Source organism: Aspergillus aculeatus, assembly GCF_001890905.1.
Source record: "Aspergillus aculeatus ATCC 16872 unplaced genomic scaffold ASPACscaffold_2, whole genome shotgun sequence".
In the NCBI taxonomy this organism is placed as follows: domain Eukaryota; kingdom Fungi; phylum Ascomycota; class Eurotiomycetes; order Eurotiales; family Aspergillaceae; genus Aspergillus; species Aspergillus aculeatus.
In genome coordinates, this window is record NW_017962977.1 from 2,967,892 (window position 1) to 2,986,134 (window position 18,243).

Here is an 18,243-nt window from a genome sequence, read left to right on the forward strand (position 1 = left end):
TCTATAACCACCGCCCACCTTCCCTTCCCCCCCTCCCCCCCCGGGCGGCTTAAACCCCTCCCAACCCAACCCTAAAACAAACCCTACCAATCCGCCGGAAAGGTGACCGAGCTCCACTCCTCCCCGCCGTCGACCAGCACCTGATCCAACCCATCACTCCCCGAACTCACAAACAACACCTTACTGAAGTACGCCTCACTGTAATACTTGAACTCCACACCCCCAGGGACAAACGCGACATCGCCACTCCCCAGCTCCGTAGCAGCATAATCCCCAATCTGCACCACAACCCGTCCCTCCTGGACCTGGAACGCACAGGCCCCCGGGAACGACCACGTAGGCACCGTCACAGTGCTCGGGACGGTGCTCATCGAGATCGTGGACAGGGTGTAGTTCGTATCTTGGGCCTGGGTGGCCGTGACGAAGGGCGCGACGATCTGGTACCCGTACTGCGAGTTGAGGTACTTGGGGCCCCAGCCGTTGGCCACAAAGTAGGGGTCACCGGCGGTGGAGGCGAGGGCATTGGCGCCGTTGTGCCAGACCGTGCTGGCGGGGGCGGTGCCGTTCACGGTATCGGTGCGCGGGGTGAAGGCGAGTTTGGCGTAGACGTCGAAGGATTCGAGGGTCGTGATGGTCGTGGAGTCGGGGCCCGTGGTCGAGGAGCTGTCGCTGGACGAAGGGATGTACGGGGTGTGGGTTGTGTCGGTTGCGTTGGTGCCGAGGTAGTAGAATAGGTCCCTTCATTGAATTCGTTAGGCTGTGAGGTGGGAGGGGGAAACCGGGGATCAGGTGGATGGACTCACTCAAACCCACCAGGGACAATCACTCCTATCATCTCGGTGTCCGGGTCCTGGATCTGGAATGTATGTGTCACGTTGCGCGGCACGCTGCCGTAGTCCCCGGCGGACAGCACCCGCGTCTGTTGCGTGTCGTTGCCGCCCTGCGCCCACAGCTGGAAGCTGCCCTTATTGCAGTAGAAGTTCTCGTAGTGCTTCTGGTGGATGTGCGGGAGCACACCGAGGGCGTCGCTGTGCGGCGCGTTGGTGCCCATCAGGGTGAAGGCGTACCCCGAGGAAGGGCCGGTCACGTAAAACCGGTACAGCTGCGTGCCCACGGTCACGGCCCGCGCGTGGGAGTAGTGCCGGATCACGTAGGGGCGGACGTAGTCGGGGGCGTCCTCGACGATCAGAGACGAGGTGTCGCGGGTGCTGGTACTGGTGCTGGCTGGGCGGGCCAGCGCCTGGCTCAGACTGGAGAGTAGGAGGGCTCCGGCGTGCAACCGCATGGTGGGCTAGCTTTTCTGAAGAATGAGTGGAGAGTGGAAGAGATGATGGCAATCTACAGACCCCAATCGATCGGCATCAAGGCAGGTATTTATACATGGCTACAACGATCTCAGCCAGTGGAGCACATCGAGGAACCGAGATAGCCAGCAGAGATCAGCATTGCAAATCTGTACTCACAACCCGCTGGGAGGTAGCTGCTGCACCAGGAACCACCACGCCCACTTGCCAAGGAATGCAGTAAAACATGGAGCCTGGATGACAGCATGCACGTTTCACTATGCAGTATGAAGTAAATAGCATTAGGGCATACTCCTACCACTGGAAACACCGGGCCGCGGATGATCACATCCTTGCCCGAATAGGAATAAACGGCGTCCTGCAAGCCCCCGTTAGCGCCGTTCGGAAATCCCGATTTTCTGCAAAGAAAAGAACGGTCCTGTGCCAAGACGGAGAATATGCCGGGTGGCCTCCGGAGCCCGTAGGCAGACGCTTTCCTTTATTACTTAGTGCTGTCCGCCGGTTTGATTAATCGTGGAGATTAGCTCGTATAGTGTTTAAGTGCTTATGACTTTGCTTTGTACGAGCTTTGGTCTGGTGTCGAGATAATGACATTGACAACCCCTGTTCCTGACGGCTGGCCGGCTTGGCTTTCCGTTTGCTGGGTTCAGTGCTTGGCAGGAGCGAAAATGTGAGAACAACGGGAATGAGATCACCAGATGATCTTTACTTGTTTTGACAATGTTCGACTCCAATGCCCATAGGACTAAGCGGAACATTCGGCGGATGGACGCAGAAAGTTCCGGATGGGGCATGAATACGTAGTCCTATTCCTGTCTTGGACATCGGGCTCATGTAGTGGAATCGATAGTCTCACTGCTCTCGAGAGACGGAGCCTTTGCCCACGAGCTTATGCATGAAGCTGTTTTAGTTTTAGTTGAGTGCTGAGCTACAGTACTGCATTGGCAGAAGCGGCGTTATCTTATCGGCTCCTCCACGTGCCGGACTGTATTGTGTCGAGGACCCTAATCAGATTCTCGGCAGGTGATGCAATACGCAGCGATCATAATGTTTTCCCCAGTAATAAAGCGACACAGCCAATTAGTTTTCCTCGTAGACCGGTGCAAGCCGGACACAAAGCCTTAGCCTGGACGGGCCGTCTTGCAGCTCCTCATAAAAGGATCCCGTTGTTGTAGGGTTACATCGATCCAGGGACGCTGCACTGCTGCTCGGAAAATCCGACCACCCGAGGTGCAGCCGACTGCGCCCTAACTCTTTCGACTCCAGACGACAAGCCACCGAATCCATCTCGGACAGAAAGTTCGGCAATGAGAGTGCCAGCTGCAGCTGTCACCGAATCATGGGGAACCGGGGGAAATGACTCCGCATATTGCGGAGGGCCGGTCAAACCCCGGACATTGATTAAATATTGGCAGTGTGGCACCTCGGCCTGATGTCGTTCATGCAGGGCCGCCTGCACTCTCCGAGACCCTTCGAAGTAGCTGCAGCCACCAAATTACCTCCCACCCGTGAGAATGAGAGTCCCATCATTATCCGCATCGCTGCTGCTGCTGCTACCCGCGCAAAGCGTGACGGCAACCTCCCACCACAGTGACGATGCATTGACCGTGCACACCAGCACGGGCAGTTACACCGGCCTCTACAACCCTTCCTACCCCTCCGTGCGTGAATTCCGGGCCATCCCCTACGCCCAACCCCCCGTAGGCTCCCGCCGCTGGCAGCCCCCTCACTCGCTCCCGGCCTCCAACCAACACCACAATGCCACGCAATTCCCGCCTGCCTGCTCGCAGTACGTGTACCGGGGCCCCTCGGTCTTCGGCACCCTGGTCCCGGAATTCCTCATCTCCGACGAACCCGACCAAAACTCCACCGCCGCGGCGATGGCCCAGCACAGCGCCGAAGACTGCCTGCACCTGGCCATCTGGACGCCCGCCAACGCGACCGCGGCCTCTAACCTGCCCGTGCTCGTCTTCTACAGCGGGGGGCAATTCCGCACCGGCGGGATCCGCGTCCCCTACCAGCTGCCGGCCGCCTGGGTCAACCGCACCCAAGACCACATCGTCGTGACGACCAACTACCGACTCAACATCATGGGCTTCCCCAACGCCGCCGGCTTGTCGGATCAAAACCTGGGGATCCTCGACCAGCGCGCCGCCCTGGAATGGGTCCACGCGCACATCCGCGAGTTCGGCGGCGACCCGTCGGCCATCACGCTATGGGGCCAATCCGCCGGCGCCATGAGCGTCGACTACCACACCTACGCCTTCGCGGAGAACCTGCTAGCGCGCGCAACCATCTCACAATCCGGGACCGCCCTCAAAACCACCCCGAGCCTGGACACCAGCCACTCGAACTTCACCTTCGTGGCCAAAAACCTCGGGTGCGATTTCCCCCATCACCCGCAGAAGGAACTCGAGTGCATGCGCCAGGTCCCCGTGGACACGATCCAGAATTTCATCGGCCGCTACGGCGACGCCAAGACCGTCCCCACGATGACCTTCGCCCCCGTCGCGGACGAGAAGATCATCTTCGCGGACTACCCGGCGCGCGCGGCGAAGGGACTCATCGCGAAGACCCCTGCGATTATCTCGAACTGCGCGAACGAGGCTGCTGCGCTCTACACTTTCCCCAGCAGCAATCTGACGGCTGGGCCGTGGCAGGAGGGGGTGAATACGGTGACGCTGCGCGATTGGCTGTGTGTGAGTGCGAACACGAGCGTGGTGCGGCAGCGCGCGGGGTTGAAGACGTATCGGTATCAGTTTGCGGGGAATTTTAGCAATGTGAGTCCGTTGGGGTGGATGGGGGCGTACCATTCGAGTGATTTGACGATGAATTTTGGAACGTTTGGGATTGTGCGCGGCAATGAGACGACGGGGGAGGAGGTACGGACTAGCCAGGTGATGCAGGATTATCTGCTGGCGTTTGCGAGGGATCCGGTGCATGGGTTGGAGGAGAAGGGGTGGACTGCGTTTGATACGGAGGCCGTGGGGGGTGGGGTCATGAAGAGGTTTGGAGCGCAGGGGGTTGCGGAGGTGGATGTTGAGGGTGATGAGGTGCAGGGCGCTTGTTGGGGGGAGGGGGCGTATGATCCCTTTCCTTAGGGTTGTTTTTGGGATTGGGTCTGGGGGCTGATGGGGGTTGTTGATGGGGATGGATTACAATACAGTCTTAAAGAGATGATGACGATGATCATGAGCACTGCATAATTAGTGTCTGTTCTTGTAATTTTGTTATCAAATTCTTCTATGATACGGGTCCCTTGTAGTAAGCATTCTGATCAGTCTTCAACAGATACAACACAGCTAAACAAGAATTCTTCCAATTTCAGTTCAGCCGTCAAGCAAACACCAACGCAAATACGGAAACCCAGAACCAATGCTTTACATCACATGTAGTAGTCCAAGTCAGAGCACGATGCTGTGAACTTAAATCTTCAACCCTTCCACCTCAAGAATAGCCACGACGCTCTCAAAATCGTAATCCCCGGCCGCGCAACCCAGCGCTGCCTGAGCCTCGGGTTCGAAATCGTCATTTTTGATGATAATGCGCGCCCCCTTGGCAGTAATAAACCGCGCCGTCAGCCAAGACTCCGCAGTAACGGCCCGCAGCAGCACAGCCGCGCCGCCCGCGCGCCGCGGGTCCGCCCCGTGCCGGAACAACAGACAGAGGGTGCGCGGGATGCGCGGTAGGATCTGCTCGGCGGCGAGCTCAACGCGTGTATGATCGAGGGTACACAAGAAAGGGGCATAGCCCATCGGATGCCGCGGGTCATGGAATCGGCAGCCGAGAGAGTCCACCGCGCTGGCCAGCGGGCCCTCACTAGCGCTTTGTGTGTGGTTGGGATCGGTCCCCGCCTCGAGCAGCAGCTGCAGCGCGCCGGGGTGCTGATTCCGCGCCGCCCGCATCAATTGCAGCTGTTCGGGGCGTTGACGTCCGCGCCGGCCCGCAGCAACAGTGCGGCGGTGGCGTCCGGGTCCGTGCTGCGTATGGCGTCGAAGAGGGCGGCGGTGATCTCGCGGTGCTGGACAGTCGGAAAGAGGAGACCCGACTTGACGCGCTCGGTGGGCTCTTGGAGGAGCATCGCAACAATTTCTGCGTGGCCCCCGATTGCAGCGATCGCGAGGGGGAAGATGAATCTCGGCTCGCGCTTGTTGTACAGATCCCTCATCTTGCCAAACAGTAGCATGCGGACCACTCCCACCGCGTTGTTCCAGATGGCGTACCGCAGCATGACTGCGTAAATAGCTCCACTCATTCTGTGGATCATCCCTCCTCCTGTTTCTTGGTCCAATAGCGTCTCCAGCACCTCGGGGTGGTCGTGGATCGTTGCGATAATGAGGGGATGGTTGGGCTGAGGACAGATGTTGAGCTCTGACTCGTGCCACATGGGTCGTAGAGATCTGCACCGGCATGAAGAAGCTTCCTGACGACCTCAGGATGGTTGTTTGTAGCCGCATGCTTCCAAGCAGAGACGTCACCTGTTCGAACATTATAGCGATAAAGAAATGGGTCTAGCTGGGAGAAAGGTGATCGACAGTTTATTTATTTAACATGATTAAGATTTTTTAATGATTATTATTATTAAAATAGAGAAAGTTGATCGTCTTTTCTGATAGCAGGCTCTCTACAACCATCAGGAACGGCGCGGGGGGTAGCTTTAAAAGACTCATATTTGCTGTACTTTGCAAGTGAAGGCAGTCTCGTTGTAGGCTCGGTTTGTGAGTTGAAGATCCTCCTGGTATGTTGTATTAAGATAAGTAAGTGTTGGAGGGAAGATCAAAGGAGAACGTAAGAAGTAAGAAGTAAGAACTATTGATAACAGTTCATATCTGAGTACGGGGTTCTTTTGTGAAAATATCTACGCTTTAAGTAGACATCTCGCTTGGGTGAATCAGGGCCAAATCACGGGAATGCACACTTTTAGAGAAGCCAGATGAGTTTAGAAGTTGATAGCTTTATACATCAGTAACTTTCGTCGAGTTCTTCTTGGAAAGGAGTGAGTGTTGTTACTCCTCAGATTGGTCAGATCACGGGATACACGTGGCTGACAGCGCAAAAAAACTAAAGACATAAACAGCCGTCTAATAGTGACTTTTCCAAAATTTTATCATATGTAAGCAATGGCTCTTACTTTCTTCAAATTGGTTTTAAAGATTATCAGTCTAACATTCGGGTGTTCATCTCTTGTGGAGGGTGGGCTATATGGTCATTTTCCTTGACCGCTATGGTACGATATGAAGGTTGTGTGTTTGTGGTACTACAGCTAATTTTTGATGACTTTATGCTAATTTCTCTGAACCGATCAAAAGAATACTATCTCAGGCTTGAAACACACTGAGCAACACTTGCACCTCCATGTACATGTTAAAACCTGGAAGTCTGGAGCCTCGAGCTCGGAAGTCCCGCCTAGGCATTTGAGGACCACTCTCGGGGCACTATAGCCTTGATAGCTTCAAAGTCGCGATCTGCTACCGCTTGGTTCAAGGCCGCTTGCTGAGAATCGTTAACAGGGGCCGTAGTGATCTGAGCACCCTTGTCGATCAACAGGTGTGCCGCCTCATAACATTGATAAAGTACAGCAAGGTGCAGTGCCCAGCTACCTCCAGCTCGAGATGGTTCCGCTCCATACTCAAAAAGGAGACGGAAGATCTCCCTGACGGAGCGTGACATTGGACGAGGTAAGGGTTGTCGGTCAGGATATTCTAGATCGTGCCCAGGGGGGTTCCATGAGTAAGCGATACCTATTTTCCAGGGTTTTATCGCGCATGCAAGTGGTCCCCATTTTCGGCTATCCAGAAGATTGGGGTCTACCCCGGCCTCAAGGAGAAGCTTCACAGCACCCGCGTGTTTGTAGTGCGCAGCCTCTCCGAGAGGGGTACACGGCCACAGAGGATAGAAGTTGATATCAGCCCCCGCCTTCAGTAATAGTGTGATTAGGTCTTCAGGATTCTGCCTGCTCATCCCCGCAAGGAACGCCTCGTCTATTACTCGCTGCCGAACGGGTGCAGGTAGAAGGCCTGTTTTTGTTCGCTTATCTGCATCGGTCAAGAGTACATTCACAAGATCAATGCAGTTATGTTTGTTTGCAGCCTGGGGAAGGAGGCGATCATCGAATCTCCACGAATCCGTCACTCTTCGGTCCAGCAGCCCCTTCACTACTTTGACCTGGTTGGCCTGCACTGTCCAGTACATCGTATCAGCGAAGTCTGCTTCGGTGAGCCCGCTAGTCAGTTCTTCTTTGCTCAATAGCGTCTCCATGACATTGGCGTGGCCTGAATATCCAGCCAAGATAATCGGGTGGTGGTTTTTAGGCTTGCCGAAATACCATTCTTGGTAAAACCATGCTTTCCGACTGTGTAGACTGACACCAGAATCGACAAGGTGGTCAATCACCCCCGGATAGTTCTTCCGTGCGGCATGTTGTAGAGCAGAGAGCTCAACGTCTATTCGGGCATGGTAGGTAGAGAAAGGGATTCAACAGGGAGTAGAAGAACCGATTTATTCGAGTCAGAGAGTTGATCGCTTTTTCCGAGTCGAGGCTTTCTGCGACCATGAGGATGAGCTCGGGGGGTAATCTAGAGAGACTCATGGTGGCGTTAGAGCAAGCCGAACACTCGCGGACGGGCTTTCTGGGGAAGGCTTGCTGTGGGCTGGAACGAGTGTGTTGGAACGAGTCAGTTGAAAAGTCTTCTGATGATGAATCCAGAGACTAAAGTACGGAAGCCAAGGAGTGAGGTGACTGTGTTAAAATGTAAGGATGGGCTTCGAAGAATGAAAAGGAAGACTCGGCTGCTGTTGGGGAGGAACACACGAGACTATAGCCCTCCAGTCAAAATCAAATTGCGCAGAGTGAATGAATGATATCAAGATTACCATTAACACAAACCAAGAACTTCCCTTTCCAAGCCTAGTCAGCGCCTTTATACTCCCGACTTATTGCTAAGTATGACATGATAATCTATCCAACATTATTCTATAAGCCAGCCTCTATTTATTTCCTGCTCCCTCATCTATCATCAAAGGACATGTCATAATTTCGCCCTCACAACCTTGTCCTTCCTCTTCAAAGAATCTTTCAACTGAGCCCCCCACTCCCCAGACAAAGTCACCCTTGCCTCCACCGACCGTTCCTCCCAATCCCGCTGTATGCTCTGCTCATCCAGCTTCCACCTCCTAACCTCCTCCCTCAGCCACTCCGCCATCGCATCCGCCACGCCCCCTACATCCTCAAACGGAACCTGATGACCAGCAACCGGAACAACAACCTCCTTCACCCTCCCCCGCGAGCGCCCACCACTCCCCCCGATACCCCTCCCCGTCCGCTCCACCTTCTCCGCTCGCATCTCCGGCGTTGAAATCGGACTCCTCTCACCAAAGACGTACAATACAGACGGCCGCACATGCTTCAGCAGCTTGAACGCCAGGATCGGCTCGTACCGATAGAACGGGGCGACCGCGTGCGCGGGACCGATGACATCCGCATGAAACACCGCATCATGCTCCTCTGACTCACTCTCCGGATCTAAGGGCCTGCGGCCCGAGAAATTGGCGCGAAGGTACTGGATCACTTCCTGGTGGCGCGAGGTAGTAAGACTGACTCCTGAAGGGGTGTCGACTAGGCCGTACTGCAGTAAGCAATCGAACGCCCGCGGATCCCATTTACGATACTGTTTCTTCAAAAATGTCGTGGCAGCGGCGCGGGTGGCCCACTTGTCGGGGGCGGAGAGGGAGGCGCGGGCGAAGGCGGCGCCTTTGCCGGTGAGAACATCTGGAGCCAGCACGGGGTCGATGAGCATGAGGGAGGTGAGGAGGCGGGGGTGCATTAGGGACAATAGAATTCTAAGTCGACGGTTATTCCCATCCGGTGATTCAGTTTAGAACCGAGGAACGTACAGTTGTCCGGCGCCGAGGCTGTGTCCCACGCCGATGATCGGTCGCGGCATGTCGGCTTTGAAGGTGTTGATTAGATGCAGGAGGTCCCGGGAGTGGTCGAACCAGGATGCTGCAATTGAGTCAGTATAGGGGAGGATTGTCGTTTTGAGGCATTGCTTACGGTCATTGCCTAGATTTTGTCGGTTCAACAGCCCGCTGGCGGCCTGGCTCGCTGTATCTGCGATCCAAATTGAGCGAATCCGGACACCCTGGTGCGCGAGCTTTGCTAGAGTTTCTTCCCACAGTGGTTCGTAGAGCTCCTGTTCCCGAGGTTAGTGTCTTGCCAGGCTAATGAGCGCAGTATCTACGTTAGAGGCCACGGACCTTGGGCATCCCACTCGCATGCGCACCAATGATCGTGACATCTCCCGGCTGGGGATCCGGGTTCGACTTGGGAGTGTACCGCTTCACCACCAGCTGCAGCGCATCGTCACCGTGTCTCGTCGCATGAGGGTATTCGCGGACATGCTGGCACCCGACGATGTGCTCTGTTATGATGAAGGGAGACGATGCCATCCTGCGTCACACACAAAATATGTGGCCTTAATCTCTCAGAAGATTGAGCTCCCAGAAGACAACCACGCTGATATATCAACTCGGACAAGACAGCAAAGGCAGGTCCCACGACCACAGACCCACAGTTCAGCTGCAGGTTCTCGTGCCTAACGAGCATGATCATCGCTTATTTTCCTTTTTCCTCGCTTCCGTTCCCCTATCAGAGTCTATTTTCTAATCTGTCCTATGACGCATGAGTCTCAGGGACATAGATTCGACGCTATCGACGATTCCAATCTCCGATTCGACTTCGGCAGTACCCTGACCCACTGGAGGCGTTCGCCAGAGCTGGCCAGCCAGAGAGCAAGATAGCACCAAGGGCAAAACCCCTTAGTAGCCCCACAGGTTCTTTGCTAGCGCGGCCCGCCACGGCTAATCATTGTTGATCGCGATAATGCTGCTCCCGGGTTCAATTGCCGCAGTCACGGGTAAATCGACGAGGGGATCAGATAGGGTTGCACATTCCGAAATATCAAGTGTTCTTGTATTCCACGAGCATCATCCTGTCATATCAATGTCAGATATCTATCTCGTGATCCTCACTCCTGATGGGTAGAATATGGAATGATCGTCCAGCAAGGCTGAGGCCGGAAATACGATACTCCGTCGGGCGATAAGCACTAGTCATGCAGAGATCCCAGCCCGATCATCCCATGGTTCTGCAAAATACCCCTGAATCATATCTTGTTTACCCTCCGGAACTGAACCATAGTACGGTACATTCTTCACCCAATCCACTGGATATCCCCAGACTGCATGCAAAGGTGACACCATGACGCAAAGCAAGCACTTTCACGTCCAAGGCCAGGTGTGTCGGAACCCACTCCCCCACAGTGACAGCGAGCCCCGTCTAACACGCATGCAGACCGTCGTCATCGCCGGTGGATCAAAGGGTCTAGGCCGCGAACTCGCCATCCAACTCACCACCCAAGGCATGTTTTCTCGGAAGATTGACATCAAATCAAGCTCCCACAAAGCCAGCCACTAACGTGCATCCCACCTCGTGCAGGTGCCCATGTCACCATCCTAGCCCGAAGCCCCGGCCCACTCGAGGAGACCCGTAAAGAGCTGCTCTCCCACACGCAGTCGCCGGATCAGGTCATCAGCGCCGCCGCCGTCGATCTGACAGATCCGAAACAGGTAAGCCTGCCTCAGCCCTACTCATAATTGCTTCCTACACACTCACATTTCCCCAAAGGTCCAAGAATTCATCACCTCCCAGCCCACCCCACCATCCGTCCTCTTTATCGTCGCCGGCGGCACCGCCGCCCAAGTCGGTATCTTCGCCAACATCACCCCGGAGGAGATCAAATCCTGCATGGACCAGAACTACTTCGCCGCCGCATACATCGCGCATGCCTGCCTCCGGCGCTGGCTGCAGGAGCCCCCCGCCGACAGCCAAACCAAACGCCACCTGATCTTCACCGCCTCGACGGCCGCCTTCCTCGGCTTCCCGGGCTACGCCGCCTACACCCCCACGAAAGCCGCCACGCGCGCGCTGGCCGACACCCTGCGGTCGGAGGTGTTGCTGTACCGCGCGCAGCAGGACATCCGCGTGCACTGCAGCTTTCCGGGCACGATCTACACGGATGCGTTCTATGAGGAGCAGATCCGGAAACCGCACCTGTTGAAAGAGATGGAGGGGTCGGCGGACAACAAGGGCGGGTTGACGGCGGCCAAGGTGGCGGAGTTGACGCTGCGGGGGCTGCGCGCGGGCCAGGGGTATATCACGGTCGATGGGGAGACGGAGCTGCTGTTGAATAATATGCGCGGGCCGAGTCCGCGCGATCGGCCGGTGAGGGACTGGGTGATGGGGGTGGTGGCTTCGGTGGTGTGGCCGGTTTATCGGTGGCGGTTTGATCGGATGACGGGGGCGTTTGGGCGGAAGATGGAGAGGGAGGAGTGGACGCGGCAGTTTGGGGAGGGTCAGGACTAATTGCCTTCCGAAGGAAGGAAGGCGTTGTGAAGGGTTAGTCGCATTGGGGTCATGGCATGTTTGTAGTCTACGCTTCTTGTGCATTTCTTGGATACTAATGGGTTCAACAGTTCCCATTTCGCATATTTTTAGTGGGGAGATCTCGCTTGCGTGTACAAATTTTGACCTCATTTTCTAATTTCATGTTCCTCTTTCTGCATGCTTATGAGCTCAATATAATCTCCACCCGTCTCAAACGCCTACTTCGTGCAATGTCACCGAACCCCAACCTGTTCTAGTAATAACCCCACCCCCTCAAACAAAAGGATTGAACCCCTTCACCAACTCGTCCCCAGCACCAACCTCAAACCGCGCCTCCCTCAAATCCCACACCATCTCCCCCTTAACATCATGCATCCCCAACTCTGCCCCGACATCATCACTATTAAGCGGCGCACCCAGCTGATACGCCCAGAACCACGCCGTCTCATTCCCGTTCGGATCCATCACGAACCCACCGCCGCCACCAGCCCCAGTCGCAGTCACCGCAGCCCCAGTCACATCCACCGCCGCAGCCCCAGTCTCACCCCCAACCCCCACTCCATCACTACCAGTAGTAGGGAGAGCAGGCCACGACCCCCAACAATCCTCACACCGTACCTCCGCCACCATCATCCCATCCACGATCCCCGACCCCTCGAGCAGCGTGACATTCGCCCCGGGATTATACCGCGGCTGGCCCTGGCCCCCGGACCGCGGGGAGAGCGTGACGCTGGTGGCGGAGGCGGCGTACACGATGAAGATGTTAGCGGTGGCCATGTCGGGCCCCTGGCCGAGGGAGATCCATTGCATGGTTGTGGGGGCGGTGAGGCGGAGGTAGATTGGTCCGAGACCCCTTGGGGTACCTTCAAGGGGATTGAGGGTGTTGGTGTTGTTGTTGGTGTTGGGGATGGTGATGCTGTAGGTTAGGGAGGGGGCGGTGGGATCTGGGGCTGTGGTGAGGATTTTGGCGGTGGGTTGGACCGGGACTTTCTTTTGTTAGTTTGGGTTATGGGTTTTGGGTTTGGGGTTGGAAGGGGTGAAGGATGGGGTTGGGATGTACGTAGGGCGAGGGTGAGGGCTTGGAGCCATTGTTTGCGGGTGAGATGCATTGTGGATTGGCTGAGTGGTTGGATGGTATGGTGGTGATTTGGGTTGGGATGTGGTGGTGTTGTGGTGGAGGTCGTGGGTTGGAAGGAGAGATGGGTTTTGTCTGCTCGGTGAAGTACTATGCGTGATTACGTATTGTCGAATGTGTCTGAGATTCGAGGTGCGTTGTTGGGGTTGGCTGCTGGATCGGGTTGTTTGGGGTCGGGGTCGTGGCATGTATCCCTTGCAGCTGCCCTTGCAGGCCAGGGGTGACTCACCGCGTGTTGTAGCTCCGATGGGCTTGAAAGCACGTTCGTGAGCATTTAGCTGAGGCTATTATCGACTATGGTCTTGCACAGATAAGCATGTACTGAGTCTTTGGGGTGTAAATCTGGTGAAGTACACCCCGCTGAATCGAAAAAGAGGTGTCGTGTCTTTTCCCTGACTACCCACTCACTAATCACACAACCCAACGATAAGTAATCATTAACTCGATGATCCTCGGTATAGCTTGAAAGCATGAGATATTGTTAAATTGACGAACTTTACTATAGCACACACTCAGACTCTTACAAAAGAGTCGTGTCTAGTGTTCATGGTTCGACTACCCTAACCTAGAATCTGACATGCCGACATCAATTATTCCGCAACCACCCGGCATATATCGATTTGGAGTCTGTAAATCATGCCACCACGTCTCTCGTCACAAAGAATACACCAACTTGTGGACACCCCTAATACTCCCCCCCAACAGCCTCCTCCAAAGTCTCCACCGCCTCCCGCTTATCGTTCGTCAAACAGCTCGCGTACGGGTTATCGCACAGAATGCAGCAGCGCTTCGCTGGCCAGGCCACGGGCTCCTCGTCGCGCTTGCAGCGGTTGACGTCGCAGTTGATGCAGCAGCGTTTGGCGACGGGGCCGAAGAGCGCCTCCTCCTCCGTCTCGACCGCCTCGCGCTTGTCGTTCGCACCGCAGCGGGCGTAGGGGTTGTCGCAGAGGATGCAGCAGCGCCTGCTGACTGAGGATTCCTATTCCCCACAAATAATTGTTAGCACAAGGAGAATGTCTCAGAAGCAGAACAAGGGTAAGGGGGCAATACCTGGTTGTGGTCGACTGGACTGGCGAAGGCAGGCAGGACCGCCAGGGAGAGGAGAGCGAGAACATTAGAGAAACGCATGGGTGAGGTGTTATGGTTGACGTGCGAGATCTGCGTAGATTGCATATGCGAGAGAGAATTTGTCCCAGCTGAGACTGTCTTTGACTTCGTTGGCCTCGAATTTAAACCTCATCCCACCTCAAGCACCGGTGCTGGTGGTCCTCGCCCGGCCGCGGCGGGCTCTTGGCAATGTGGGATGTCTCAGGGTGAATGGGGCTGCCCACTAATCAGATGCCCGGGTGCAAATTGCATGTTGATCAGATAAGATAATTCTCTGGCCAGGGTCCCGCAGCTTAGCCCCGATAAGGTCATCCTGTGACGTGGTTGCAGGCTTGCAGAGGGGAAAAGTGGACCCTTTTCTGAACAGGAGCCAGGTCTCAGGGCTATCGCTGTCGAGTAGGGCAATCTATGCAGCGGGGTTGGGTTCATGGCTGCGGTGGGTAGCTGTGATGTCCATTCAGTCAGCTCTGCGGCTCGGTGCCGGTGGGATGCCTCGGTTACGTTGCATGCCGATCTCTTCATTTATTATGCCTCAGTGATTGAAGTTGGTACTGTACTGTTGGACATCATCATTGGACTGTCGAGGGGGAGGACTCGCTTTTTCTGCTGATCGAGGAATTAGCTCTTTTCGGCTTTAAAGCTCAATGACCTTACCTGCGAACATCAAGGTCTACTATTCATAGAGACTTCAGTCGGCTAAATTTGAGTTCTACGAAAACACCGCAGCACCAAAGAGTAAGTCCTGAAGATGTTGGTGAGATCGACTCTCCTAAAGGGTGTGGGCTAAAGTAGATAATATAATATTTCAAACCCGTGGATTTCTGACCGGGAGAGCAAAACAGATAAATGATCACACTTGCAAAGTATATATGATCTAACTGGGTATATCCAGTACATACACTCGATAATCCGCACAAAATCTTGCCTCCACATAGAGGAGATTACCGTAGGCGGTCTCAGTAATTGCGGGCAGATCAAGCGGTGTAAGGGCATCCCTATCGGCCCAATACCCAGGTCAACCAACGAACAATCACCTGCACATGTTCCCATCCCTGGCTGTTGGCACAATGGTGACCTCGTCGCCCCAAGTATTACTCAGCAACCTCATGCAAACCCATCGTGAACTGCTGGTAGATCCACTCTTATGGACTTACCGCCATCTCAACCTCTTGGGATGTAGGTTTGAAGGTGCGGACAATATCAGCATAAAATCCACTGGGAGGAAAGACGAAACCCGAGTCACCCCACAGACCTGAGCAGACCTAGCGAGCGATGCTGAGCGAGTTGCACGATCACCGATTCCCAACCTCAAACATCGCTGCCTTGTCGACATTCTAGTGGGCGAGGAACGCGCCTTTGCTCGATCTCGATAAGAGATGCGTTGATCCGTCAACACGACCCCCAGGTCATCGGCAGTGGCTGACTGACGACCTGCCTGGAGCAGCAAAGGCCTCGATTTTCCTTTGCAGGTCAGGTCGTACATCGGCCCCAGTACACGGTACTTCATCACCATGGACGAGCCAGCGAGCATGTTCTTCGAGGCGTACCCTCAATGGTCGGTTAACTAGATTATGGTTACGTCAACGGAGATCGCATGAGACTCTTCGAGGTGTGTCCAGATCCGCGTGGACGTCTCAACCGAGTCGGCGCGGCAATTGCCAAGAAGCGACTGGCTCAAATAACCCCGCCGGAGTGGACTGAGGACTCCTATTTTGTATGCCTGCTGTTGGCTCTTGCACAACTTCAAGAGCGCAAAGCGCAGCCGCCAGAACCAGACATCACTTCTTACACTGTTTCTTTTTTCCCAATACAGAGTCCTAGAACTTTTTAAGCTCATGTCCTTCTAGTCGCGGCTTCTCGTGACGGGCACAAGGGACCACGAATATATTCATTTGTACGACGCTGAGATCACCGCTGAGCTTCTCAAGGCGCTCACTTATCCAAAACTTGCCACAGCGTGCATTGAGTGGCCGCTGATCCGATGAAGACAGATTGCAATCCAGCCGTATGACACCTTTGCTGATCGTCTTACCGCTGCGTTGGTGGCTCCTATGTCTCTATGCCTCGCCAAAAGCAATGCTCCTTCAGAAATCCATGGCACCAAAAGAGGGCCCAAGCACGAAAGCAGCAGTCCCTCCAAGGTGAGGCGGCTGCGTTAGCGCCTACCGCAGTGAACGTGCTCCATAGCTTGAAGTGGGTGTTCTCGCATGGAGATGCCAGGTCCTTCATGCTACGCGGGCGTGGGAGAATCCTGAGTCGTCGATTCGTTTTTGGACCCGTGCGATCTGACCCCATGCAACGGGAATCTTCACCGTGATCCTGTTCGTGATGGAAGCTGCCGATGACAGGATGACAGTACGGTAGTCGCAAGCAAAGACATAATGCGCGCCTTCGGTCACATTTGAGTGAATCCCGCAATTTCCCCCTACTCAGAAGACCCACATAGGAATTGAGATGGAGGACTTGATTGAGGCCCGAAGAGTACCCACGGCCAGCAAGGAGAAGGAAGGCACGTTAGCAAGAACAAGCAGGGCTCGTGCTTGTGAGTTAGTCCTTTCAGCGACGGAGCCGACTCGATTTGAGATGTCAGTGCCGCCGGTTATGGCACAGCCTGTATCCACCCGGGAGTGACCAGAGGGAAACATTCGAAAGCAAAGCAATGGATGTGATGGACAGTCTGACAGTTGCATTTGTGTACTATCTCACAAACTGGGACTCGTACAATGAGGAAGGTCATGTCACGGTTGACCAACAAAGGGTTTCGGCTGCCCATGGAATGGTCACAGAAGATAAGATGAGGTGCCTCCGCCCCCCGATGAGCAATCCGCAACCCCGCATCAGCAACTCACGCATAAACAAACCCCTCACCCCTCACCCAACCTCCTTTCCCCCACCGCAACCTCCACTTATCATCAACCTCTTAACCTCATCAACCTCACCTAATTACCACCAACAATCCCATCCTACACCCCAAAGCTCACTCACCAGACAACCCACCACCCAGCATGCCCCCCCAACCCCATCTCGACCACATCGTCCTCCTCGTCTCGCACTCCACCCTCGAATCTCTCCCCTCCCGCCTCACCGAAACCTTCCACCTCGCCCCAGGCGGCACCCACGCCGACGGCCTGACCACCAACAAGCTCATCTTGTTGCAAGACGGAGTCTACCTCGAGCTAATCGCCTTCGTCGACGACATCAGCCCTGAAAAGCGCCGGTCGCACCGCTGGGGCACCCGGCCCGAGAACACCGTGATCGACTGGGCGCTCACCCTCGCCTCGGCCGAGGAGTTCGGGGCGGTGCAGCGGCGGGTTGAGGCTGCACGTCCCGCGACGGGGATTGCGTATACGGATCCCGTGGCTGGGGGAAGGGTGAGGGAGGGGGATGGGGTACGGTTGGAGTGGGAGATTAGTTCTGCTGTTATTGATGATGGGGAGGATGGACATGAGGCCCGGGGGAAGGTTGAGGTGGGTCGTTTGCCGTTTTGGTGTTTGGATAAGACGCCGAGAGCGTGGCGGGTTCCGTACCGGGAAGAGGGTCAGGATGTGACAAGGCATCCTTCGGGGGTTACCGGGGTGGCCGGGGTGACTGTCGTTGTGCCTACGGGAGAGAGGGGGAGGTTGAGTGGGGTTTATACTGCCGTTCTGGGGGAGGGGGAGGGGGAAGGGTCTGAGGGTTTATGGGAGGTGGATGTTCCGTCCTCGGAGGCCGGGGGGAGACGTAAGATCGAATTGGTGGGGAGTGAGAATGCGGAGGAGTGGGGGATTCGGTTGGTGTTGAAGGGGGAGAGGGCGGGGAGCGTGGAGTTGATTCCTGGGCTTGTTGTTGAGATCGAGGAGTAAGATGTGTGGGTGGGAGAAGATTATGCATGTATCCTGCGCTGGGCTCGAATGGTTGATCCGTACTCAGCTAGGCTATATCCGTGCCCAGTGTAAGATCATGTCTGCGAGTCATACTTCTAGGTGTTGCATTCTAGACTGTGATGTGCGCGAGATCCAATCCATCGTGTCCATGCCCTTCAAAGAGCAGTATTCTCATTAGAAGGCATCACGGTGCAGCACGGTGGTGACAGACGGAGTCACGGCTACTACCAAAAAGCTACAGGAAAAACAATACCACGCACCGCAGGAGCTAAGCGGGATGAATCATGCAAGGCACCGACCAGCAGTTGGCTGGCTGGCTCGGAGCGTTCCGGATGCGTAAAGGCACTGGGCAGCGCCACAGGTTCCTGAAAGGCCACCCTGGGTGGAGCG

The 18,243-nt window shown here is 55.4% G+C and overlaps 8 protein-coding genes across 8 annotated transcripts; 3 read left to right on the top strand and 5 right to left on the bottom strand.

Annotated features, from left to right (window-relative positions):
* Window positions 1-83: 83 nt before the first annotated feature.
* ASPACDRAFT_57577 (uncharacterized protein) lies at window positions 84-1,285 on the bottom strand (the record flags this gene model as incomplete). Its single annotated transcript, XM_020203261.1, has 2 exons — window positions 84-738; window positions 804-1,285. The coding sequence occupies 2 exons, from the start codon at window positions 1,283-1,285 to the stop codon at window positions 84-86; spliced, it is 1,137 nt and encodes a 378-aa protein (XP_020060597.1).
* Window positions 1,286-2,818: 1,533 nt separating this feature from the next.
* ASPACDRAFT_39876 (uncharacterized protein) lies at window positions 2,819-4,405 on the top strand (the record flags this gene model as incomplete). Its single annotated transcript, XM_020200667.1, has 1 exon — window positions 2,819-4,405. One exon carries the CDS (start codon window positions 2,819-2,821, stop codon window positions 4,403-4,405), a length of 1,587 nt encoding a protein of 528 aa, XP_020060598.1.
* A 324-nt stretch (window positions 4,406-4,729) lies between these two features.
* Window positions 4,730-5,794, bottom strand: ASPACDRAFT_57579 (uncharacterized protein; the record flags this gene model as incomplete). The annotated part of the gene is made up of 1 exon (XM_020203262.1): window positions 4,730-5,794. The coding sequence occupies one exon, from the start codon at window positions 5,792-5,794 to the stop codon at window positions 4,730-4,732; it is 1,065 nt and encodes a 354-aa protein (XP_020060599.1).
* Window positions 5,795-8,190: 2,396 nt separating this feature from the next.
* On the bottom strand, window positions 8,191-9,781 carry ASPACDRAFT_112709 (alpha/beta hydrolase). The gene is made up of 4 exons (XM_020195663.1): window positions 9,561-9,781; window positions 9,358-9,496; window positions 9,198-9,306; window positions 8,191-9,143 (listed from the first exon to the last, which is right to left on the bottom strand). Exons 1-4 carry the CDS (start codon window positions 9,750-9,752, stop codon window positions 8,333-8,335), a joined length of 1,251 nt encoding a protein of 416 aa, XP_020060600.1. The 5' UTR covers window positions 9,753-9,781; the 3' UTR covers window positions 8,191-8,332.
* Window positions 9,782-10,650: 869 nt separating this feature from the next.
* ASPACDRAFT_50143 (uncharacterized protein) lies at window positions 10,651-11,727 on the top strand (the record flags this gene model as incomplete). The annotated part of the gene is made up of 3 exons (XM_020202318.1): window positions 10,651-10,693; window positions 10,801-10,931; window positions 10,990-11,727. 3 exons carry the CDS (start codon window positions 10,651-10,653, stop codon window positions 11,725-11,727), a joined length of 912 nt encoding a protein of 303 aa, XP_020060601.1.
* A 294-nt stretch (window positions 11,728-12,021) lies between these two features.
* On the bottom strand, window positions 12,022-12,720 carry ASPACDRAFT_22568 (uncharacterized protein; the record flags this gene model as incomplete). The annotated part of the gene is made up of 2 exons (XM_020199131.1): window positions 12,022-12,192; window positions 12,253-12,720. Coding segments are annotated over 2 exons (639 nt in total), but the record flags the coding sequence as incomplete, so codon positions are not given.
* A 713-nt stretch (window positions 12,721-13,433) lies between these two features.
* Window positions 13,434-14,102, bottom strand: ASPACDRAFT_1885675 (uncharacterized protein). The gene is made up of 2 exons (XM_020198401.1): window positions 13,934-14,102; window positions 13,434-13,862 (listed from the first exon to the last, which is right to left on the bottom strand). Exons 1-2 carry the CDS (start codon window positions 14,054-14,056, stop codon window positions 13,569-13,571), a joined length of 417 nt encoding a protein of 138 aa, XP_020060603.1. The 5' UTR covers window positions 14,057-14,102; the 3' UTR covers window positions 13,434-13,568.
* Window positions 14,103-16,855: 2,753 nt separating this feature from the next.
* Window positions 16,856-18,155, top strand: ASPACDRAFT_1895563 (uncharacterized protein). The gene has a single exon (XM_020198703.1). It carries the CDS (start codon window positions 16,996-16,998, stop codon window positions 17,830-17,832), a length of 837 nt encoding a protein of 278 aa, XP_020060604.1. The 5' UTR covers window positions 16,856-16,995; the 3' UTR covers window positions 17,833-18,155.
* Window positions 18,156-18,243: the final 88 nt, after the last annotated feature.